The 20,332-nt window shown below is 35.5% G+C and overlaps 1 protein-coding gene across 2 annotated transcripts in view; it reads left to right on the forward strand.

The window, feature by feature from the left end:
* Positions 1-20,332, forward strand: part of RNF13 (ring finger protein 13) — a gene marked incomplete at its 5' end in the record, with an annotated part of 119,797 nt that overhangs the window by 83,753 nt on the left and 15,712 nt on the right. For both annotated transcript variants that reach the window (XM_084231280.1, XM_084231281.1), the window contains one exon: positions 2,663-2,756. In XM_084231280.1, the coding sequence (XP_084087406.1) occupies positions 2,663-2,756 (94 nt within the window). The remainder of the gene's footprint in view (positions 1-2,662; positions 2,757-20,332) is intronic.

A 20,332-nucleotide genomic window follows, 5' to 3' on the forward strand; every position in this document is an offset into this window, starting at 1 on the left:
GAATGAAAAAGACTATTATTGGAAAAGACTAAAAATAATAATTGCTTCAAAGGTGTTGAAAAATGAACCCTCTTTCACTGTTGATGGGATTGTAGACTTTTCCAGACCCTGTGGAGCACAGTGGGGAGGTCCCTTAGAAGACTAAAAATGGATCTATTATGTGATCCAGCAATCCCTCTCCTAGGCATCTATAAGAAAAGCACTAATTTGAAAGTAAATCTACACTCCCATTTTTAGCGGCATTATTTACAATAGCCAAGATATGGAAATAATTGATATGCCCAGAAACAGATGTGTGGATCAAGATGATGTGGTATATATAAATAATGGAATAATACTCAGCAATCAAAAAGGATAGACTCATTCCATTTACATCTAAATGGATGGAGCTGGCAGGGCTTTTAGTAAGTGAAGCAAGCCAGAAGAGAAAGATAAATGCTGAATGGTGTCACTTACATGTGGAATATAGGAAAACGAAACCAGGGTCAGTGACAAACTTTATTACCCTTGCATTCTTACCATTAATCTTAGTCTTTCAGAGGAAATGGAGGGGGGCAGTAAGAAGGGTGAAAACAGGGTTATAGGAGGGAGGACACAATAGACTATAGTGGAGGACTATGGGAGCTTTGGTGGTGGGAGGGCTACAGTCACTGCACATGGGGGAGGAATATCCTGTACTGTCAAAATACTAGCAAGGATGTAAAATAACGGCCCTTTAATAACAGTACAAATAAAGAACAGAAAATAAAATATGCAGTTCATGGCTTTTATTGTATTCATAGAATTTTTCAACCGTCATTATTAGCTGTAGTTTTTTTTTTACTCCTCTGTTTTGTAAAGCAGAGCTAGACAATAGAATGATATTGTAAGGCACAATTTAAAAGTTTTTGTAACCAAATTTTTAAAAAGGTGAAAGAGTGTTAGGTTAACTTAATTTATATGTAAACCAATTTAAAATGTTTTTTCAGTATTCAGTTAATGTAAATAATTATAAAAACATGTTTCACTTTTTTTGTGCTCTTGGCAATACTTTTACAGCAAATTTCAATTGAGACTAGCCATATTTCAGATGTTTGTAGCTACCCAGTTGCTACCATACTCGGCAGCATAGTCTTTAAATTTTTTGTCTGTATAAGGTATAAATTACTGATTTTGTGAATTCGTGTATTTCACAAAATTTGCATCTTTTGTATATAGCATCCTTTTTATTATTATCATGACTATCATATAATTTTCTCTTAAATTCTGTTTTGACACACCAGTTTTTCTTTTGTTTAATATTGCTTAATATATGTATTTACTTTTATTACTTATTTTTATCTTACTGTATCCTTAAGTTTTAATCTTGTGTCCTGTAAATAGCATATGGTTGGAATTTTTTCTTTATTCAGTATGGTACACTCTCAAAAATCTCTTGAATTTAATCTTCATATTTATCGCAATTACATATAGAATTGGACTAATTTCTATCATTTACTTTTTAGTGATTTTTTTTGGTGAAGATTTAAATTATTTGATTTTTAGTCTCTCTTTAATGATTTGAAAGCTTACATTATATTATTGTTCTAGTGGTTATTATTAAATTAAAAATACTGAGTTGCGATTAATAATTAATAAATTATGTGTGTATATTAACAAGTATATGTGTGTGCACATATGCATTTATTTGTATGTGTGTATATGAATGAAACTACCACCAGTTAAGATAATCAAATATCAGTCAGCTCAAAAAACTGACTCATGCTCCTTACTAATCAGTTCCTGCCTCTCATCCTTTCATTTTCTTATTTCTACCTTCTCCTCTATCCCCAGACAACAATAGATTTAATAACCAACCTTATATAAGTGGAATCAAAGTATTTACTCTTTTTCATTTATCTTCTTTTCTAAGTATAATTACATTGAGATTCATGAATGTTATGAGTATATGGATTATTATTTTTTTATTGTCATTTGTATTTCATTGTGTGAATATACCATTTTGTTTGTCCATTTGCCTGTTGATGAACATTTTGGGTTCTTTCTATTCTTTGGCTGTACAAATAAAGCTGACAAATAAAGTGTGTTTTGATGACAGAAGTCTTTGACATTGATGTAGTCACATTTGTCAAAAGTTTCTTTTAGATATATTGCTTTTGGCATTTGTGTTCAGGCCCTATGTACATCCTTTTCATCATGATAATAGTAATTTGTAGTTTAAAATATTGTATATATTTTATCTGACATTTCCGAATATTTGTACTACAGATAGTCTATATTCCGCCCACTGCTGCTAGAATTAAAAGTGTAATATTTGAAAAAATGTGTGTTTGAAGATTTTATTAGTTTGTAATTCATAGACGTTTCAACTCTGCCAGTATTCTTGGTCCAGTGGAGTATTTGTAACCTATAAATCTACTGTTTGTATATTGGCAAATATTATAGGTCATTTATTTTTTCCATCAGAGTTAATTAAAGATAAGCAAAAACTCAGGGTAATTTATGGGGTAAATTATCACTAATGTATTTAATGCTGTAATAATACTGCAATAGAGTTTAATTAAATTGAAATAATTTACAGCCGCTCTCATGAAACTTAAAAGACATTTATAATTTTAATGGCCACTTTCTATTTGTATGTTCAACATCGAATTCCTTTTTATTTTTTCTTCTTTATTTTCAGATCACAAAATTTGTCCAGGACAGACATAGAGCTAGAAGAAACAGACTCCGTAAAGATCAGCTTAAGAAACTTCCTATACATAAGTTCAAAAAAGGTAAATGAATATTATTTTCTAAATAATCACCCTTAGTTTATTTTAGGGTACATGGTAAACACACTCTAATACTATCATCTGAGTGCTTGCTTACTCTATGCCTGAAAGTAATCGAGTAATGCAGAAGATGGTCTTTTGCTGTAGTGTACCCTGGTAATGACAAGAAGGGAAAACAGAGATCTTAATAATGAAACTGACCAAAATGCCTTTTATTATCACCATGCATCATCAGTTATAAATATCAGTGGATAAAATACTTTTTGCAATAGACTGACCTTCCCAAAGTGCCCTTCCCCCACCCCATTTTTTCTCCTACTGTAACAACTGTATTAACATTGCACTTGTTTAACACATAGTTGATAGTTTTGCATTAATTAACACATAGGTAGCTATTATGTATCAATGCACTTTACATATATTATTTCACTTAATTTTCATATTTCTATGAAATTGTCACTAAAATGGTTATTATGGATAAGAATATAGAGGGCCAGAGATGCATAAAACCTTAACATTACATAGCCAGTACTAACAGAGCTAATATAGTTTCTGCATTTATGCACCTATGTGTCCATGAGCTTTTAGTGCGGGACATGCTTGTTAAATCCTTTTGGCTAGTAGTTATCTGACTTTTAAAAATCATATACAGGTTAAAATGATCTGTATTTTAATTTAGCAGAGAAAACTTAGTTCTTCCAAATATTTATTTTCCAAGTAATATATTTGTAAAATCTACCCTTGACAGGGAAGGAGGGTTAAAATGGGTTCTATTAAAATGAGCCCAAGATTACTGTTTTCACTTTAAAATAGCTTATAAGCATAGACACCTTTATGTAAACCCCAAAACAAAAGTGAATAGAAGAAACAAAGGAGATAAAAATGGATTTGAAGAAACATTATGTAAAAGGAAACTATCAAAATACAAGGGAAAAGGACCTAGCAGTCCAGACAACTCATGCCTAGGTAGGATACACAGGTGGCTCCACATACTGGCTCCAGCAGTCTAGAGACCCTGCAAGACCAACATACTCTGGTAAGAGTGCCTAGGAATTAAGAGTGCCTAGGAATTAAAAGTGCCTAGAAATCCCACCCTAGACCACTGCAGTCCAGATGACTCATACCTAGGTGGGAGCCATGGGAGTTACCACTCATTGGCCCCAGCAATCCGAACTAACTACTCTTAGAAGAAACAAGAAGGCAAACAATGGGGAGTAAGAAAAATACAAACGGTCAAGTAAGCACTCCAGGAAACTATACACCACAGAAAGGAAAGCAGTACCCAGTACCCAACACTGACGTGGAAGAAATTTCTTACTGTCAGATGAAAAATTCAAAATAGCTGTAATTAAAAAAGTCAAACAAAATTCAGAAAAACAGATCAGAGATATATGAGAAGATACAGAAAGAAAAAGAATCCCATAAGAAATATAACAAATAGATGATTGAGATTGGAACTTTAAATAAATAAAGGAACTGCAGGAAGTACAAAGATCAATGGAGGAGATTAAATACTTCAGGAAAAAAAACATGAAAATAGAATTAAAAAATGGAAGAATGAATTGGTAATCTCAAAGACACAGATACAAATAGAAACTAGAAGGAAAAGAAAGACAAATGAAATAGTATGAAGAAACCCTTCGAGGTTATCTGACTCCATGAGGAAAGGAAATATAGGAGTCATAGGAATCCCAGAAGGAGTGGTCAGAGACAAGGATGCTGAAAAGCTATTCAGGGAAGTAATTGAAGAAAACTTCCCACTTGAAGAAGAAATGAAAATGACATACAAGAAGCTTGAAGTATGTCAAGCTATCTTAATGAGAAGAAAACTACAACTTGACAAATAGTAGCTTCCGAGAATCTAAGAAAAAGAAAAAAATAATGAAACTGATCAGAGGGGGAAGAAACAATTAACCTATAAAGGAAAACTGATAAGGTTAACATCAGACTTCTCTCAAGAAAAGAATAGAGTGACCTATTCAAAAAGTGCCAACCAAGAATAATCTATCCTTCAAAGCTCTGCTTCCTATATGATGGAAAAATAAGGACTTTTTTCAGACAAACAAAATCCTTGGGAACTCACTACAACCCACTCCACACTTCAAGGAATATTACATGAAGTCTTAAGATATAAGACAACAAAGGAATCAACATGAAAAACTGAACAAAGAATTAAATAGAACCACAAAGTGATGAACAAAATTGCAATAAAAGACTTCTATTATTAATAATAATCCCAAATGTTAATGGAATAAACTCACCAATAAAAAGACACTGAGGGGTCCTCTCTGGTGGCACAGGGGTTAAAGTCTCAGTGCTAACAAGCTATTGCCAGCCACTGTGGCATGCATTCTATCCCTAGTCAGGAAGCTAAACCACATGGTACAGCATACCTCTCCTGTCTTGCCTGCTGCACCCTTCAGCAGTGTATTTCAGTAGATCTGCCTGTTCTTCTCCCCACTCTGTCTATGATGAATCCTCTTATCCCTCCCCACTACACCTCTGTCCTAGACCCCAATTCTTATGTGCATAAATAAATAAAATCCTTTTTAAAAAATAAAGTAGGGCCTCCCCAGTGGCGCAGTGGTTGAGCGCTGGGTTGTGAAGCTGCCCGTAGCCTCTGCAGCGCCGGTTCAATCCCCGGCTGTTCCCCGGCCACCGGAGGAGGGTCCCACATGGCGTGCAGACCTCTCCTGCCACCTGCTGCTCCCCTCAGCAGTGTACTTCGGTCCTTCTGCCTGCTCTGCCCCCCGCTCTGGTTCTGGTGAATTCTCTCACCCTCCCGCGCTTCTGACTGTACCCAGTGCTTGTATAAATAATAAAAAAAAAAAAAATCTTAAAAAAAAAATAAAGTAAAAAGACAAAGTACAAAAGCCAACCTTTCACTGCCTCCCAGAAACACAGTTAAATTCTAGATAAATATTTAAGTAAGGGGTGGAAAAACAATTCTATAAGCAATTGGGAAGGATAGCCATACTTATATCAGATAAAGTATATTTCAGCTAAAAAAAGGTGTCAAAAACCTCGATAGACACTATATAATAATCAGGGTGGTAATGCACCAGTAAGACATAACACTCATCTTTTTGTACTGAACAAATGAGGGCGCACCAAAATACATTAGCCATTGGAGAAAATACCTATATGGTAGGAAATTCAACACCCTGCTCTCACCAAGGGGCAGAGCAACAAGACAGAAATTAAACAAGGACACAATAGCTCTTAATGAAGATATAGATCACATGGGCCTAACCGACATTTATAGGACACTGAAACCTCCAAAAACCAAAGTGCACTTTTCTAAAGTGCACACAGATCATTCTCTAATATATACTACATACTGGCTCATAAGACAAACATCAATAAGTACATGAAGATTTTAAACATACCATGTATTTTCTCTGACCAAAATGTATGAAACTAGAAATCAACAAAAAGAAAGCAAGAAGATTCCTGTTTCCATAGACTGAACAATATGCTACTGAAAGACCATTGGGTAAATGAGGGAATCAAAAAAATACTTTGAGACAGATGATAGGGACAAAATGTTCCAGAATATATGGGACACATAAATAGCTGTATTAAGTGAAAACTACATAGCAATATAGGCCCACATCAAGAAACAAAAGAACCTAAAGAAATCTTTTCTTGCATCTTGAGGAAGTGGTAAAAGAAGAAGAAGACCAAGCAACAACAACAGCAACAGCAACAACAACAAGAACAAACACCAAAAGACAATAGAAAAAAGAAAATATTAAAATTTAAGCTGAAATAAATTAAGTGGGAAAAAAAATTCAAAAGATCAATGAAACCAAAAGCAGTTTATTTGAAAAAATACATTAAATAGACAAAGTCTAGCCAGGCTTGCAAAAAAAAAAAAGAGGGCGCAAACTCAAATAAATAGCGTCATAAAAGAAAGATTAGAAATTATGAGAGACACAGTAGAAATCCAGAGGATAATTAGAGATTTACTATGAATAGTTACATGCAAACAAGCTCAACAGTCTAAATGAAATAAATTCTTAGATTCATGTAACTACCCAAGATTGAACAAAGAAGTAGAAAACTTGAACTAATTACAAGCAAGGGAACTCAAACACTAATCAAAACCCTCCCCAAAACAAAATCCCAGTATCACATGGTTACATAAGCAAGTTCTATTAAATGTTCAATGATGAGCTAATGTTTGTCCTTTCAAAACTCTTTAAAAATTTGAGAAGCGGGCCTCCCCGGTGGCGCAGCGGTTGAGCGCTGGGTTGCGAAGCTGCCCTCAGCCTCTGCAGCGCCAGTTCGATCCCTGGCTGCTCCCCGGCCACTGGAGGAGGGTCCCACATGGCGCGCAGACCTCTCCTGCCGCCCGCTGCTCCCCTCAGCAGTGTACCTTGGTCCTTCTGCCTGCTCTGCTCCCTGCTCTGGCTCTGGTGAATTCTCTCACCCTCCCATGCTTCTGACTGTACCCAGTGCATGTATAAAAAAAAAAACAAACAAACAAATAAATAAATAAAGCATGCCTCTATTAAAAAAATAATAAAAAAAAAATTGAGAAGGAAGGAATACTACCAAATACATTTTACAAGGCCAACACTACACTAACACCTAACCAAACAGAAGACAACTACAAAAAAGAAGACTACAGACCAACCTCCTTAATGAACACTGATGCTAAAATCCTCAATAAAATCTTAGAAAACCAATTCCAACAATGCTTCAAAGGATTATATACCATGACTAACTGGAATTTATTCCAGGAACACAAGGATAGTTCAGCATCTGAAAATCAACTAATATAATTCACCACATTAACAACAACAACAAAAAATAAAAACCATATGGTCATGTCAATAGATGCCTAGAGCATATTTGATAAAGTTCAACATCCATTTATGATAAAGGCCCTCTAAAAACTTGGGATAAAGAAACATATCTTAAGATAAAGAAAGCTATATATGACAAACATATAGCTAACATCATTCTTGGTGGTGAAAAGCTGAAAGCCTTTCCATTAAGATTTGGAAAAAGGCAAGAATATAAACACTACTGCTTCAGTGTAATTCTGGAAGTTTTAGCAAGAGCAATAAGGCAAGAAAAAGACATTGGAGAATTCAAATTGGGAAAGAAGTAAATTTATCATTATTTGTAAATGCTGTAATATATAGACAGACCCCTAAAAATCAATGAAAAAAACTAATTAAAATAAAAAATCCAGTTCAGTAAAGTAGGAGGTTATAAACTCAATACACAAAAATCTGTCTCCTTCCTATTTAAGAATTTAAGAAAACCATCACAGTTATAATTACACCAAACAAAATTTAAGTACCTGGGAATAAACCTAACAAAGGAGGTAAAAGACATATACAAGGAAAATTATAAAACATTGTTAAAAGAAATAGATGAAGACACAAACAAATGGGAAAGATATTACCTGCTTATGGATCAGAAGAATCAACATTATCAAAATGGCCATCCAACCAAACACAATTTACAGATTCAATACAATTCCAATAAAAATCTCAATGACATTCTTAAAATAAATGGAACAAATATTCCTGTAATTCATATGGAGTCAAAAAATCCTTTATAGCCAAAACTCTCCTGACTAAAAAGGGAAAGAACAGAAGTATTACTCTCCCAGCCTTAAACTATACTACAAAGCCATAATAACAAAAAAAAAATATGGTACTATAACAAAACAGACACACGGACCAATGGAATCTAATTGAAAGTCCAGAAATAAAGCCACACACATATGGTTAACCAATCAATGACAAAGGTATGAAGTATATACACTGAAGCAAGGAAAATGGCTGTAGAAACTAAACAACCACTTGTAAAGAATGAAACTAGACTACTGCCTATATAACAATAGGCAAAACACTCTATGATATAAAGTTCAGAAACATTTTTGAGGACTCACCTCTAGAAGCAAGGAAAACAGAGATTATAAAGAGCTGGGACTACATAAAAATAAAAACCTTCTTTACAGCGGAAGAGACAGCATCTAAAATGAAGAAACACCCTACTGAATGGGAGAAAATATTTCCATACCATACATCTGATAAGGGACTGATATGAAAGATCTACAAAGAGCTCACAAAACAACAACAACAAAAAAATAAACAACCAAATTTAAAAAATAGACAAAGGCATTAAAAAGACACTTCTCCAAAGAAGAAATGCAAATGGATAACTGGCCTATGAAAAAATGTTCAACATCACTTGTTATGAGAGAAATGCAAATCAAAACCAGATGTGGTTCCACCTCACACCTGTGAGAATGGCCCATATGAAAAACAAAACAGAAATAATAAATGCTAGCAAGGATGTGTTAAAAAAATAACCCTCTTACACTGCTGGTAGGAATGCAAGCTTGGCCAGGCACTATGGAAAGCTGTGTGGCGTTTTCTCAGAACACTAAGAATGGAGCTGCCATGTGATTCTATTCCTAGGAATCTACCCAAAGGACACCACACTAATTCAAAAGGAAACCTGTACTCTTATGTTTATCATAGTACTATTTACAGTAGTCAAGCTATGGAAGCAAATGCCCCAAAATAGATGAATGGGTCAAGTAGATGTGGTATATATAAACAATGGAATACTACTTAGCAATCAAGGCATATAAGTCATGCCATTTGTTGTAACATGAATGGACCTTGAAGGTATTATGCTAAGCAAAGTAAGTCAGAAGAAAAAAGGGAAATAGCAAATGATTTCACTTGTGTGTAGAATATAGAGAAACCAGTGTCTGGTTTCTCTAGTTGCAAGACAAAACTTGCAACTGACCATAGAGCTGAGGCATACAGCAGGGAAGGGGAAGGAAGAGGCATCAAAATAGGAGGGAAGAGCACAAGGGACTGTGGTTTTGGATCATGGGTACTATGATTTTGGGAGCACCTCAGAGTGTATGCTGGAAGGAACAATTCAAATACTATCCCAAAATTAACAAAGATGTAAGAAAATAAGTATATTAAAATTTAAAAAAAATAATAAAATACATGGAAAGAGAAGAGCAGAGACAAACTGAAAAAAGTCCATAAAACAACTATCAAAGTGTGAATACATATCAATAATTTTCCTAAATGTTACTGGCCTGAATTTACCAGTCAAATCACACAGAGTGGAAAGATGTATTAGAGAACAAAATCCATCTTTTTTTGTGTCAGGACTCTGATCTGAACCAAGAACATAAGTTCAGTCTAAAATCCTGGAAAACAATTAAATGATATCCTAAAAAATGATATGGACCGCTATATTTATATCAGATAACATAGAATTCCAGCTAAAAAAGTTAAGAAGATGGCAAGATAGAAATTGTATAATGATTAAGGCATCAATCCATTAAGAATACATATATTCATAATTGAATCAAAATACATAAACCAATACAAATAGATCTAACAAGAGACATTTCAAGAAAAAGAAGTCTTAAATAAGGAATTAGAGCAAATGAGCTTAATAGACATATACAGGGATTCCACTCCCAAAAAGCTGAGTATACTTTTTGTCACGTGTACATAGAAAATTCTTGAGAACACTTGTTGTGTCACAAAATTTCAATAAATTTATGAAGACCGAAATCATTTCAAGTATTTTTTTCTGGTCACAGTGATATAAAATTAAAGTCAACTACAAAAAGAAAGCTGAAAAAAATATCAAATATGTGGAGAATGACAGCAACATGGATGGCGCTGGAAGGGATCATGCTCAGCGAAATAAGCCAAAAAGAAAAAGAAAAATACCGATGGTCTCACTCATAGCAGGAATCTAGAAAACTTAAATAAGGGACCAGGAAAATGAATAACTATAAGAAAGTGAAAATCAAAATCAACAAAAAACTATGAAAGAGAGACACTTTTTGGGGGGTGGGGGGCGGGAGGGGAGGGATTGGGCTCAGAATGGGGGGGTTGCAATTGTATGGGGAATATAAAAATAAAATTTATTATTTAAAAAAAATATGTGGAGAATGAGCCATGTTATTGGATAACTATTGGGTCAATGAGGATATCAAAGGTGATTTTGAGAAATGTGTCATGACATTTTCAACAACTCAATATCCCATTGTTTGCATATAGGCAGTCAACCTATTTTTGTGTGCTGATTTCATACCCTGCCACTTTATCAAATTGATTGTTTCAACTGGTTTTGTGTGGAATCTTTAGCATTCTCTATGTATATTATCATGTCATCTGCAAATAATGATAGCTCTACTTCTTTCCTAACTTGAATTCCCTTTATGTCTTTCTTTTGTCTGATTGCTCTAGCTAATACTTTCAATATTATGGGAAAGAAAGTAATTGTAACAAAGTAAAAATCAAAATCAACAGGCAGCTATAAACCAGAAACATTCTGTGGGGCCAGATGGTGGGGGGGATGGGGAAGGGAGTAGGATCAAAACAGAGGTGGGAAAAGCACAAGGGACCATGGTGATAGTTCACAGGTGAATGGGTGGTGGGAATTTCACAGTGAAGTTCACAGGGACTATACCTGAGATGAAAATGCATACATTGTACAAAAATGGAAAATGATGTAAAAAATACATAAAATAAAATAATAATTAAAAAGAGAGAAGAAAAACAGTGATGAGAGTAGACATCCATGTCTTGTACCAAATCTTAGTGGAAAAGCGTTCAGTTTTTCACCATTGAGCATGATGTATGAGGTTGTTGTAAATGCCTATTATTTTCTTAAGGTATCTTCCATTTATCCCCACTTTTTCTGGTGTTTTCATTATAAATTGATGTTGGGTCTTATTACATTCTTTCTCAGAAACTATTGATGTAATCATATGGTTTTTATCTTTTTTTTTTTTAAGATTTATTTATTTATTTATTTATGCACAAACCAGGGTACAGGCCAGATGCACGGGAGAGCAGGCGAGTCAGGAGAGGTCTGCTGCGCCATGTGGGTTGCTCTGTGGCCGGCCGGGAATTGAACTCATGCTGGGTTGGCTGCGGATAGCTTCATAGGTTGCGTCTTAACCCTTGCGCCACCAGGGAGGCCCCTATCTCTCTTTTTGTTGATGTGGTGAATTCTATCAGTTGATTTTTGGTTGTTGAACCATCCTTGTGTTCCTGGTATGAATCCAAATTTGTCATGGTATGATCCTTTCACTGCACTGGTGGATTCGGTTTGCTGATATTTTATTCAGGATTTTTCTATCCATGTTCAATAGAGAGATTGGTCTGTAATTGTCTTTTTTTGTGTTGGCCTCATAAAAATGTATTTGAAAGTAGTTGGAAGAGTTTGAACAAGGTTGGTATATTTCACCTTTGATGGTTTGGTGGAATTCACTTGTAAAGCCATCTAGATTTCCCTTTTTTACTTTTCCTGTAATTGGTGCTGTGGATATATTTCATTTGATTTTAATATTTTTGTCTCTGATGGTTCTTGTAGTTCCTTAGATCTATTTTCACAATTGCTGAGTCAGAAGACTGCGGCAGTGTCCCAGAGAGGCCAGCCACTGGTTCAGATGTATTTAGGATGGAGAGCTGGCTCACATTATTGGCACCCCTGATAGCATTTCTGGGGTTTCAATTCTGAGTCTTTGCTGTGTGTGTGCTGTTATGCACTTCATGATGTCAGTACCAGTCCCATGGGAATGGTTGATAATGCAATCCAGAGCAAAGTTCTTGATCTTCTTGGCTGGGTCCTACCCTGTATGGAACACTCCAGTTCCCTCTCTACATGTCCTTTTCGTCAAGATATGTGATTCCACACTGTTTTGCTTTCCATTCCCCATGTTGAGATTGCAGACATGCTCTCTGTATTCCTTCCCAGATAGCAGCCTCCAGACATGTCTCTCACTTCCTGCTCAACAAATCATGCCTCTTCTCTTTGTAGTATGTGTTTGTCCCTAATATCCAGGGAATGTTTCAGTTTTTCCCTAACTGTACTCCTTGGATCACTGTTAGACAGTTGTCTTGGGATAAAGCAAGGAACCTCCTAGTTGCCATCTTGTTGATGTCTCCATCTTGAAGCATCAAACAACTTAAGGAAAATTTTGTTTACATTCACTTGTATGTTTGTTTTCTAGAAGGTGAGCTTTAGCTGCAGATTTTAGTTTCTATTACTGGAGTAGGTTCCAGCAACAACACTAGGGAGCACACATGCAAAAAAAAAATTGATAGCTGGAGCTTTGGATGCCCATAGTCCAAAATGGTGAAATATTTGTTTGGAACTCCAAAAGTTCCAAAGTGGACTTACTGTTGAAATCCCAACTGACAGCAAAAAAATCTTAATGTTCAATGTCCTTTGACTTTCTTATCTAACTCTTTCCCTTTACTCTCCCTCCCCCCAATAATGGAGATCCCTTCTCAGAAACCTGGATATTCACTGCTAGAGAAAAACAGATCCCTTCTACTACAGTCTTGACAGCCAGGCCATAGATGGGGGTGATTCTTTGAGTTCCTCCTGACCCTCTGCCTTGAAATTTGCCTTTATCCCACTCTAATGACATGCCAAATTTTCCTGATACGCTGATTGGACACATTCTCAAATTCACTATCTCTTGTGGGTGTTCATCCTGTTTTTTTTCCTCCTCAATTTTGCTTTTCCTCTAATAGTGTCAAGTGTTGGGGGGGGGACATACCCATCAAATCCTTTGAATCCACAGCTCCTGAGTTCCTATCCACCTCTTTTGGATGCAAAGGGGGGTAGATTTATCCCAGATGTCTTGGTATAATGTTCAGAGTCATTCTTTTTTTTTTTTTTTTTTTTAGTTATGAATGTCCAATTATAAATAGCAGGGGAAATAATGTTACCCATTCTCTTATAAAAAAAAAATTTCTTTGATGCTATGGCAAATAAGATTGACTTCTTGGTTTCCTTTATAGATTGGTAATTGTTAATCTATAGAAATATAACTGATGAGTTTGATTCCTTTATTTTGTAACTTTGTCATATTCATTTTCTCAGTTATGCTTAGAAATATTTATGGTTTTCTCTATGTAAGATCAACTCATCTTACATATGCCCACTGCATATGTTATGGTGGGCTTTTTAAAATATTGGTTATTGAGTTGATGTAGATGTAGTTTTCTTGTATTCCTATTCTTGATTTTTTTTTTAAATCATGGAAGGTGTTGAATGTTATCAAATGCTTTATCTACATTGATTGAGATAATCATGATTTTTCTGTCACTTTGCTAATGATCTATTACTTTGATTTTTTTATATAAACTTTATTGATTTACCATAGTAGGATTGATTTTCATGTTTAAGCATCCTTGCATTCCATGTGTACATCTTACTTGGTCATGGTGTATAATTATTTTAATGTATTATCGTATTTATTTTAGTAAGTTTTGTTTAAGATTTTTGTATAAATATCCATCAGGAAATTTAGTTTGTAGTTTAGTTGTGTCTTTGTCTGGTTTTGGCATCCAGGTAATGGTGGTATTATAGACTAATTTTAGTATTATTTCTTTCTCTTTGATTCTTTGGAAGAGTCCCATGGGAGAAGGACTGGTATTAATTCTTCAAATGTTTAGTAAAATTTATCAGTTTTCATTTGGTCTTGACCCTTTTTTTGTTTGGACTTTTTTTATTGTATCGCATTCTTCAGTAACTATAGTTCTATTCAACTTTATTTCTTCATGATTTAGTGTTAGTAGGTTGTATAATTATAAGAATTTATCCATATTTTCTTGCTTATCAATTCAATTGTCATATAATTGTTAACAGTAATCTCTTATAACCTGTTTTATTTTGTGACATTAGTTGTAATAATGTCTCCTCTCCGTAAGTTTTGTTATGAGTCTTCTCTTTATTATTCTAGCTAAAGATTTGTGAATTTTATTAATCTTTTCATTAAACAACCTTGGTTTTATTGAATTTTTTGCTCTTTTCTAGTTTTTTGTGGTATTGTTTGGTTGTTGATGTTTTTCATTTTCTTTTTAAATATATTATTTACTGTTATAAACATATATTAGTCCTGCTTTGGAATATCCCATAGGTTTTGGTATGTTGTGTATTCATTTTCACTTGTGCCTAGACAGTTTTTAAGTATGTGATTTCTTCCTTGACCCATTAGCTTTTTCCAGGACATTGTTTGATTTCCACATATTTTTCGTGTTTTCATTTTCTTTCTGCTGTTGATTTCGATTTTCATTTCCTTGTGCTGGAGAAGTTACTCTGTATGATTTCAGTTATCTTATATATACTTATATTTTTTTATAATAAATTTTATTTTTATATTCCCCATACAATTGCAATCCCATATTTTGACGCCAATCCCTCCCCTCCCACCGCAAACCCCCATAGAGTGTCTCTGGTTCATAGTTTTTTGTTGATTTTGTTTTTCACTTTCTTATAGTTACTCATTTTCCTAGTCCCTTACTGAAGTTTTCTAGATTCCTGCTATGAGTGAGACCATTGGGTATTTTTCTTTTTCTTTCTGGCTTATTTTGCTGAGCATGATCCCTTCCAGCGCCATCCATGTTGCTGCAAATTGCATGTGTTTATCTTTTTTGAATGCTGAGTAATATTCCATGGTATATATGTACCACATCTTCTTGATCCAGTCATCTATTTTTGGGCATTTGGGTTGTTTCCAAAACTTAGCTATTGTAAACAGTGCTGCTATAAACATAGGGGTGCAGGTGCTCTTTGGAATTGATGTTTCTGTGTCCTTTGGGTAAATATCCAGGAGTGGTATTGCTGGATCATATGGAAGCTCTGTCTTTAGTAGGTTGAGGAATCTCCACACAGCTCTCCATATGGTTTTTATATCATATGGTTTTTATATTTCTTTTTGTTGATGTGTTGGATAACGTTGATAGATTTTCGGATGTTAAACCATCCTTGTGTCCCTGGGATGAATCCTACTTGGTCGTGGTGAATTATCTTATGGATACATTGTTGGATTCTGATAGCTAAAATTTTATTGAGGATTTTTGCATCAGTGTTCATTAGGGAGATTGGCCTGTAGTTTTCCTTTTTTGTGTTGTCCTTGTTCGGTTTTGGTATTAGTGTAATGTTGGCTTCATAGAACGTGTTTGATATTGTCCCTTCCTTCTCAATTTTTTGGAAGAGTTTGTGAAGGATAGGCACTAATTCGTCTCTGAATGTTTGGTAGAATTCATTTGTAAATCCATCAGGTCCTGGGCTTTTGTTTTTGGGGAGGTTTTTGATTACCATTTCAATTTTGCTGCTTGTAATTGGTCTGTTTAGGTGTTCTATTTCTTCTTTATCTAGCTGTGGGTGATTGTAGAGTTGTAGGAACTTGTCCATCTCCTCTAGATTGTTGAACTTGTTTCCATATAACTGTTCATAGTAGTTACTGATTATTCTTTTGATTTCTGCTGTGTCCGTTGTGATTTCTCCTCTTTCATTTATGGTCCTGTTTATTTGTGCTTTCTCCCTTTTTTCATTTGTGAGCCTGGCTAGGGGTTTGTCTATTTTATTGATTTTTTTGAAGAACCAGCTCTTGGTTTCATTGATCTTTTGAATTGTTTTTTGTTTCCATTTCATTTATTTCTGCTTTGGTTTTTATTAGTTTTCTTCTACTGGTTTTGGGGTTTTTTTGTTGTTCTTTTTCTAGATCTTTGAGCTTCGAGATTAGTTGTTTGAGTTCTTTCTTGTTTCTTGATATGAGCCTCTATTGCTATATATTTTCCTCTTATTACTGCTTTTGCTGCATCCCATACATTTAGGAAACTGGTGTCCTCCTTATCATTCAATTCAAAGAATTTTTAAATTTCTTCTTTGATCTCCTCTATAGTCCACTGGTCTTCCAGTAGTGTTTTTTAATCTCCATGAGGTAGGAGAGTTCCTTGCCTTGTTTTTATGGTTTATTTCTAGTTTGATGCTTTGATGGTCAGAAAAGATGGTTGGTATGATTTCAGTCTTGGTGTATCTGTTAATGTTTGTCTTGTGCCGCAGTATGTGATCAATCCTGGAGAATGATCTGTGTGCGCTTGAGAAAAATGTGTAGTTTAGTTTCTTTAGTTTAGTTTAGTTTACTTATTTTCTTTACTTTAGTTTCTTTACTTATTTTTTCTCTTGTTGATCTATCCATTGTTGATAGTGGTGTGTTGAAGTCTCCCACTACGTATGTGTTTTCTCTGATGTCTGTTTTCAGAGATGACCACAGTTGTCTGATATATTTTGGTGCTCCTTCATTTGGTGAGTATATGTTAATGAGTGTTATTTCTTCTTGAAGTATTGTCCCCTTGATCATAATGTAGTGACCATTGGGGTCTCTTTTTATCTTTTTGAGTTTGTAATCTGTTTTATCTGATATAAGTATAGCTGTTCCTGCTTTCTTTTTTGGTCCATTTGCTTGTAGGATTGTTTTCCATCCTTTAACTTTGAGTCTATTTTTATCTTTTGTAGCTAAATGTGTTTCCTCGAGACAGCAAAAGGTTGGGTTTTGTTTCTTAATCCAGCCTGCGACTCTGTGTCTTTTTATTGAAGAGTTTAGTCCCTTTACATTTAGAGCTAATATTGATATGTTAGCATCTTTATTTGCCATTGTGTTTGTCTTTCCTTTGATTTTATTTATTGTTTTAATACCTTTTTTTTTTTTTTTTGGGCCTTCTTTCGTTGTTATTCATCCCTCTGAGGTTCTGGCTTTAGGATTCCTTGTAGTATTTTTTGGAGTTGGGGTTTAGTCGTAATGAAATTCCAGAATTTCTGTTTTCTGGGAAGATCCTTATTCTTTCTTCATAGAGGAAGGAGAGCTTTGCTGGATAGAGTATTCTTGGTTGGCATTTGTTTTCTTGGAGACTGTTGACTATGTCCCTCCACTCTCTCCTTGCCCATAGTGTTTCTTTGGAGAAGTCTGATGTCAGCCTGATTGGTTTTCCTTTGAATGTTATCTGTTTCTTCCCTCTTGTCAGCTTCATTATTTTTTCCTTGTCCTGGATTCTTGGGAGCTTTACTATTATGTGTCTTGCTGTATTTTTCCTTTCGTCGTGGAAGTTTGGTGTTCTTCTTGCTTCTTGTATATCAATTTTCAGCTCCTTCTTCACATTTGGGAAGTTATCTTCAATTATGTCTTTGAATATTTTGTCTGTTCCTCTATACTTCTCCTCTCCTTCTGGTATTCCTATAACTCTTATATTTCCTTTCCTCATGGAGTCAGATAGTTCCCGAAGTCTTTCTTTGGTCTTTTTTCCTTCGTACTTCTCTTTCCTTTTCTGTTTTGGTTCTTTTTATTTCTGTGTCTTCAAGAGTACTTATTCGTTCTTCCATTTCATCTATTCTGCTTTCATTGCTATTCCCAGAGTTCTTTGGTTCCTCCATTAATTCTTTGATCTCTTGCATTTCTTTTGCTTCCCCCTTTAAGGGACTCAATTTCATTCTTCTTTTCGTTGATTATTTTTCTCATATCATTGTTTTCCTTTATGAGTTCTGTCACTTTTTTAATCATGGCAATTTTAAATTCTCTTTCTGGAAGGCTCAGAAGTTCTTCCTAGTTACTGTCATTGCAATCTGGTGGGTGGTTTTCTTTTTGTGGTGTGCTTTTCTCCTGAGGAGTTGTTAGGTTGCGTGTGGTTCTTCTACTCCCTACTGTCTGTTTTCTAATTTGTCTTATGCATTGGGACACTGTGTTGCTGGGACTGGCCGGCATCTTGGGTGAGCTTCTCCAGTCCCCTCTGGCTCCTCCGGGAGCCTTCTGCCGTTTTCAAGCAGTCTTTTCTGAGGAAAGGTCCCTGTTCTAAGGGGTGTTAGTGACTTTTTTTCCTGGTCGCTAGGTGGCGCCAGAGATCTCTCCTAGTGTCCTTGGGGAGCTTTTTTTATCACCCCGTGGGACAGGGAACAGAGCCGGAATGGTAGGGTAAACCTGAACGGCTTTGGGGTGCTGTGTCTGCCTTGTGCCCCACCGTTGTGGAGAACCCATGCCCCGAATTTCGTGCCCCGGGTCTCAGTTCCCAATCCCTGAGGTCCAGGACGTGGGCTGTAGCCCAGTTCAATGACTGCAGAAATGGCACCTTTTGCACCCTGCTCCCGTGTCTGGGCGCCTGGTTCCTGATTAGTCAGTGAGGGACTTTCACCTCAGTGAGGGTCCCCGCGCGTCTCCCCTCAAGCCTAGGTTGCAGGCACGGGGACCTGGGCAGCCGCGTTCCGCGTTTGCTTTTCAAGTGCGCCGCTTTTCCACGCAAGCTTATTGGCTGGCCCAGGGCTGTCTGCAGGTCTCCCGGAGTCTCTGTTGTTCTCTAATGGCGCCTGGAGCCGTTGGCTCACCTCTTCGGGCGAATCCTGCAGGGTTCTCCACAGCTCCAGTTCCCGGGGTGTGGTGGCTGAAATAGTTCCTTTCCACTCACAGTCCCGCTTGATGTGTAGTTTGTTCTTGTTGGTCGTTTTAGTTTGTTGTTTTCCTCCTCTCTGTTGGTCGGAGAGTGCCGACTTTGTGGGTGGGGGAGGGTAGCAGGGTTCTGCGCTTTCCTCCCTTCTAGTCCTCTTTTATGGCAACTTTCTTCTTCGGGTAGTTTGTTTGAGTCATCTGTTTATCTTCTGTGTCCCAGTTCTCACTGGGACCTGCCGCTTTTCCTCCCTATTAACTTTTTTTTATTGGGAGATCTTACTTGCAGCGTCTCCTCGCCGCCATGTTGATCCTCCTCTGACCTATACTTATATTTGTTTTGTGGGCTACCATGTTGACCTTGGAAATTGCTCCATTGTTCTCAACAAGAATGTATATTCTGTTGTTCTGTGTATGTATGTTTGATACAATTTTGTATAATGTTGTTCATAGCCTCCGTTTATTAGACTTCTGTGTGGTGGTTCTAGCCATAGCTAAAAGGGTAGTATTAATCTTTCCTATTGATATGGTTGTTGTCTATTTCTTCCCTTATTCTGTCAATTTTTACTTCTTATAATGGGTGCTCTAATTTTAAGTTGTATATATATATATATATTTATAATCTTTATATCTTCTTGGTGTATTAAACTTTATCTTTGTCTCTTCGAGTGGCAGTTTTTATCTTAAATTCTGTTTTGACTGATATCAGTGTGGCCACCCCTGCTCTCTTTAGGCTCCATTGACATGAGTATCTTTCCCACCCTTTCACTTCTATCCTTTATGTGTCCTTAAATGTAAAATAAATCTCATGTAGTCAGTAGCGGAATGGTCTTGCTTTTATATTCATCCAGCTAATCTATATCTTTTAATAGGCATATTTAACCTATTTACATTTAAAGTAATTATCAGTAATATAGAACTTAGTATAGCCATTTTGTTTTATAGCTTTTTATTTGTCTTTTGCTGTATTCCTTTGTTTTTTACTGATTTTTTTGGTAGTGTTGAGTTTATTTCCTTCTCATTTCCCTTTGTGTATATTTCTTTGAATTTACCACTGTAATTGTATAAAATATCTTAAGGTTATACAGTCTATCTTAATCTGATAACAGCTTCAATTATGTATCAAAAAGTTACTCCTTTACATCTTTGCCTCCTCTCACATTATAATTATTGATTATACAGTTTGCTCTTATATTGCTTATATTCATTACTATAGACTTATAATTTTTATGCTTTAAAAATTTCAATACTATAGGATTCTGTTTTTATATATTCCATGCTTTTGTATTGTTAATTTATTGTTCTCTTCAACTTGTAGTACTCCAGTATTTTT

Source organism: Talpa europaea, assembly GCF_964194135.1.
Source record: "Talpa europaea genome assembly, chromosome: 4".
Classification (NCBI taxonomy): domain Eukaryota; kingdom Metazoa; phylum Chordata; class Mammalia; order Eulipotyphla; family Talpidae; genus Talpa; species Talpa europaea.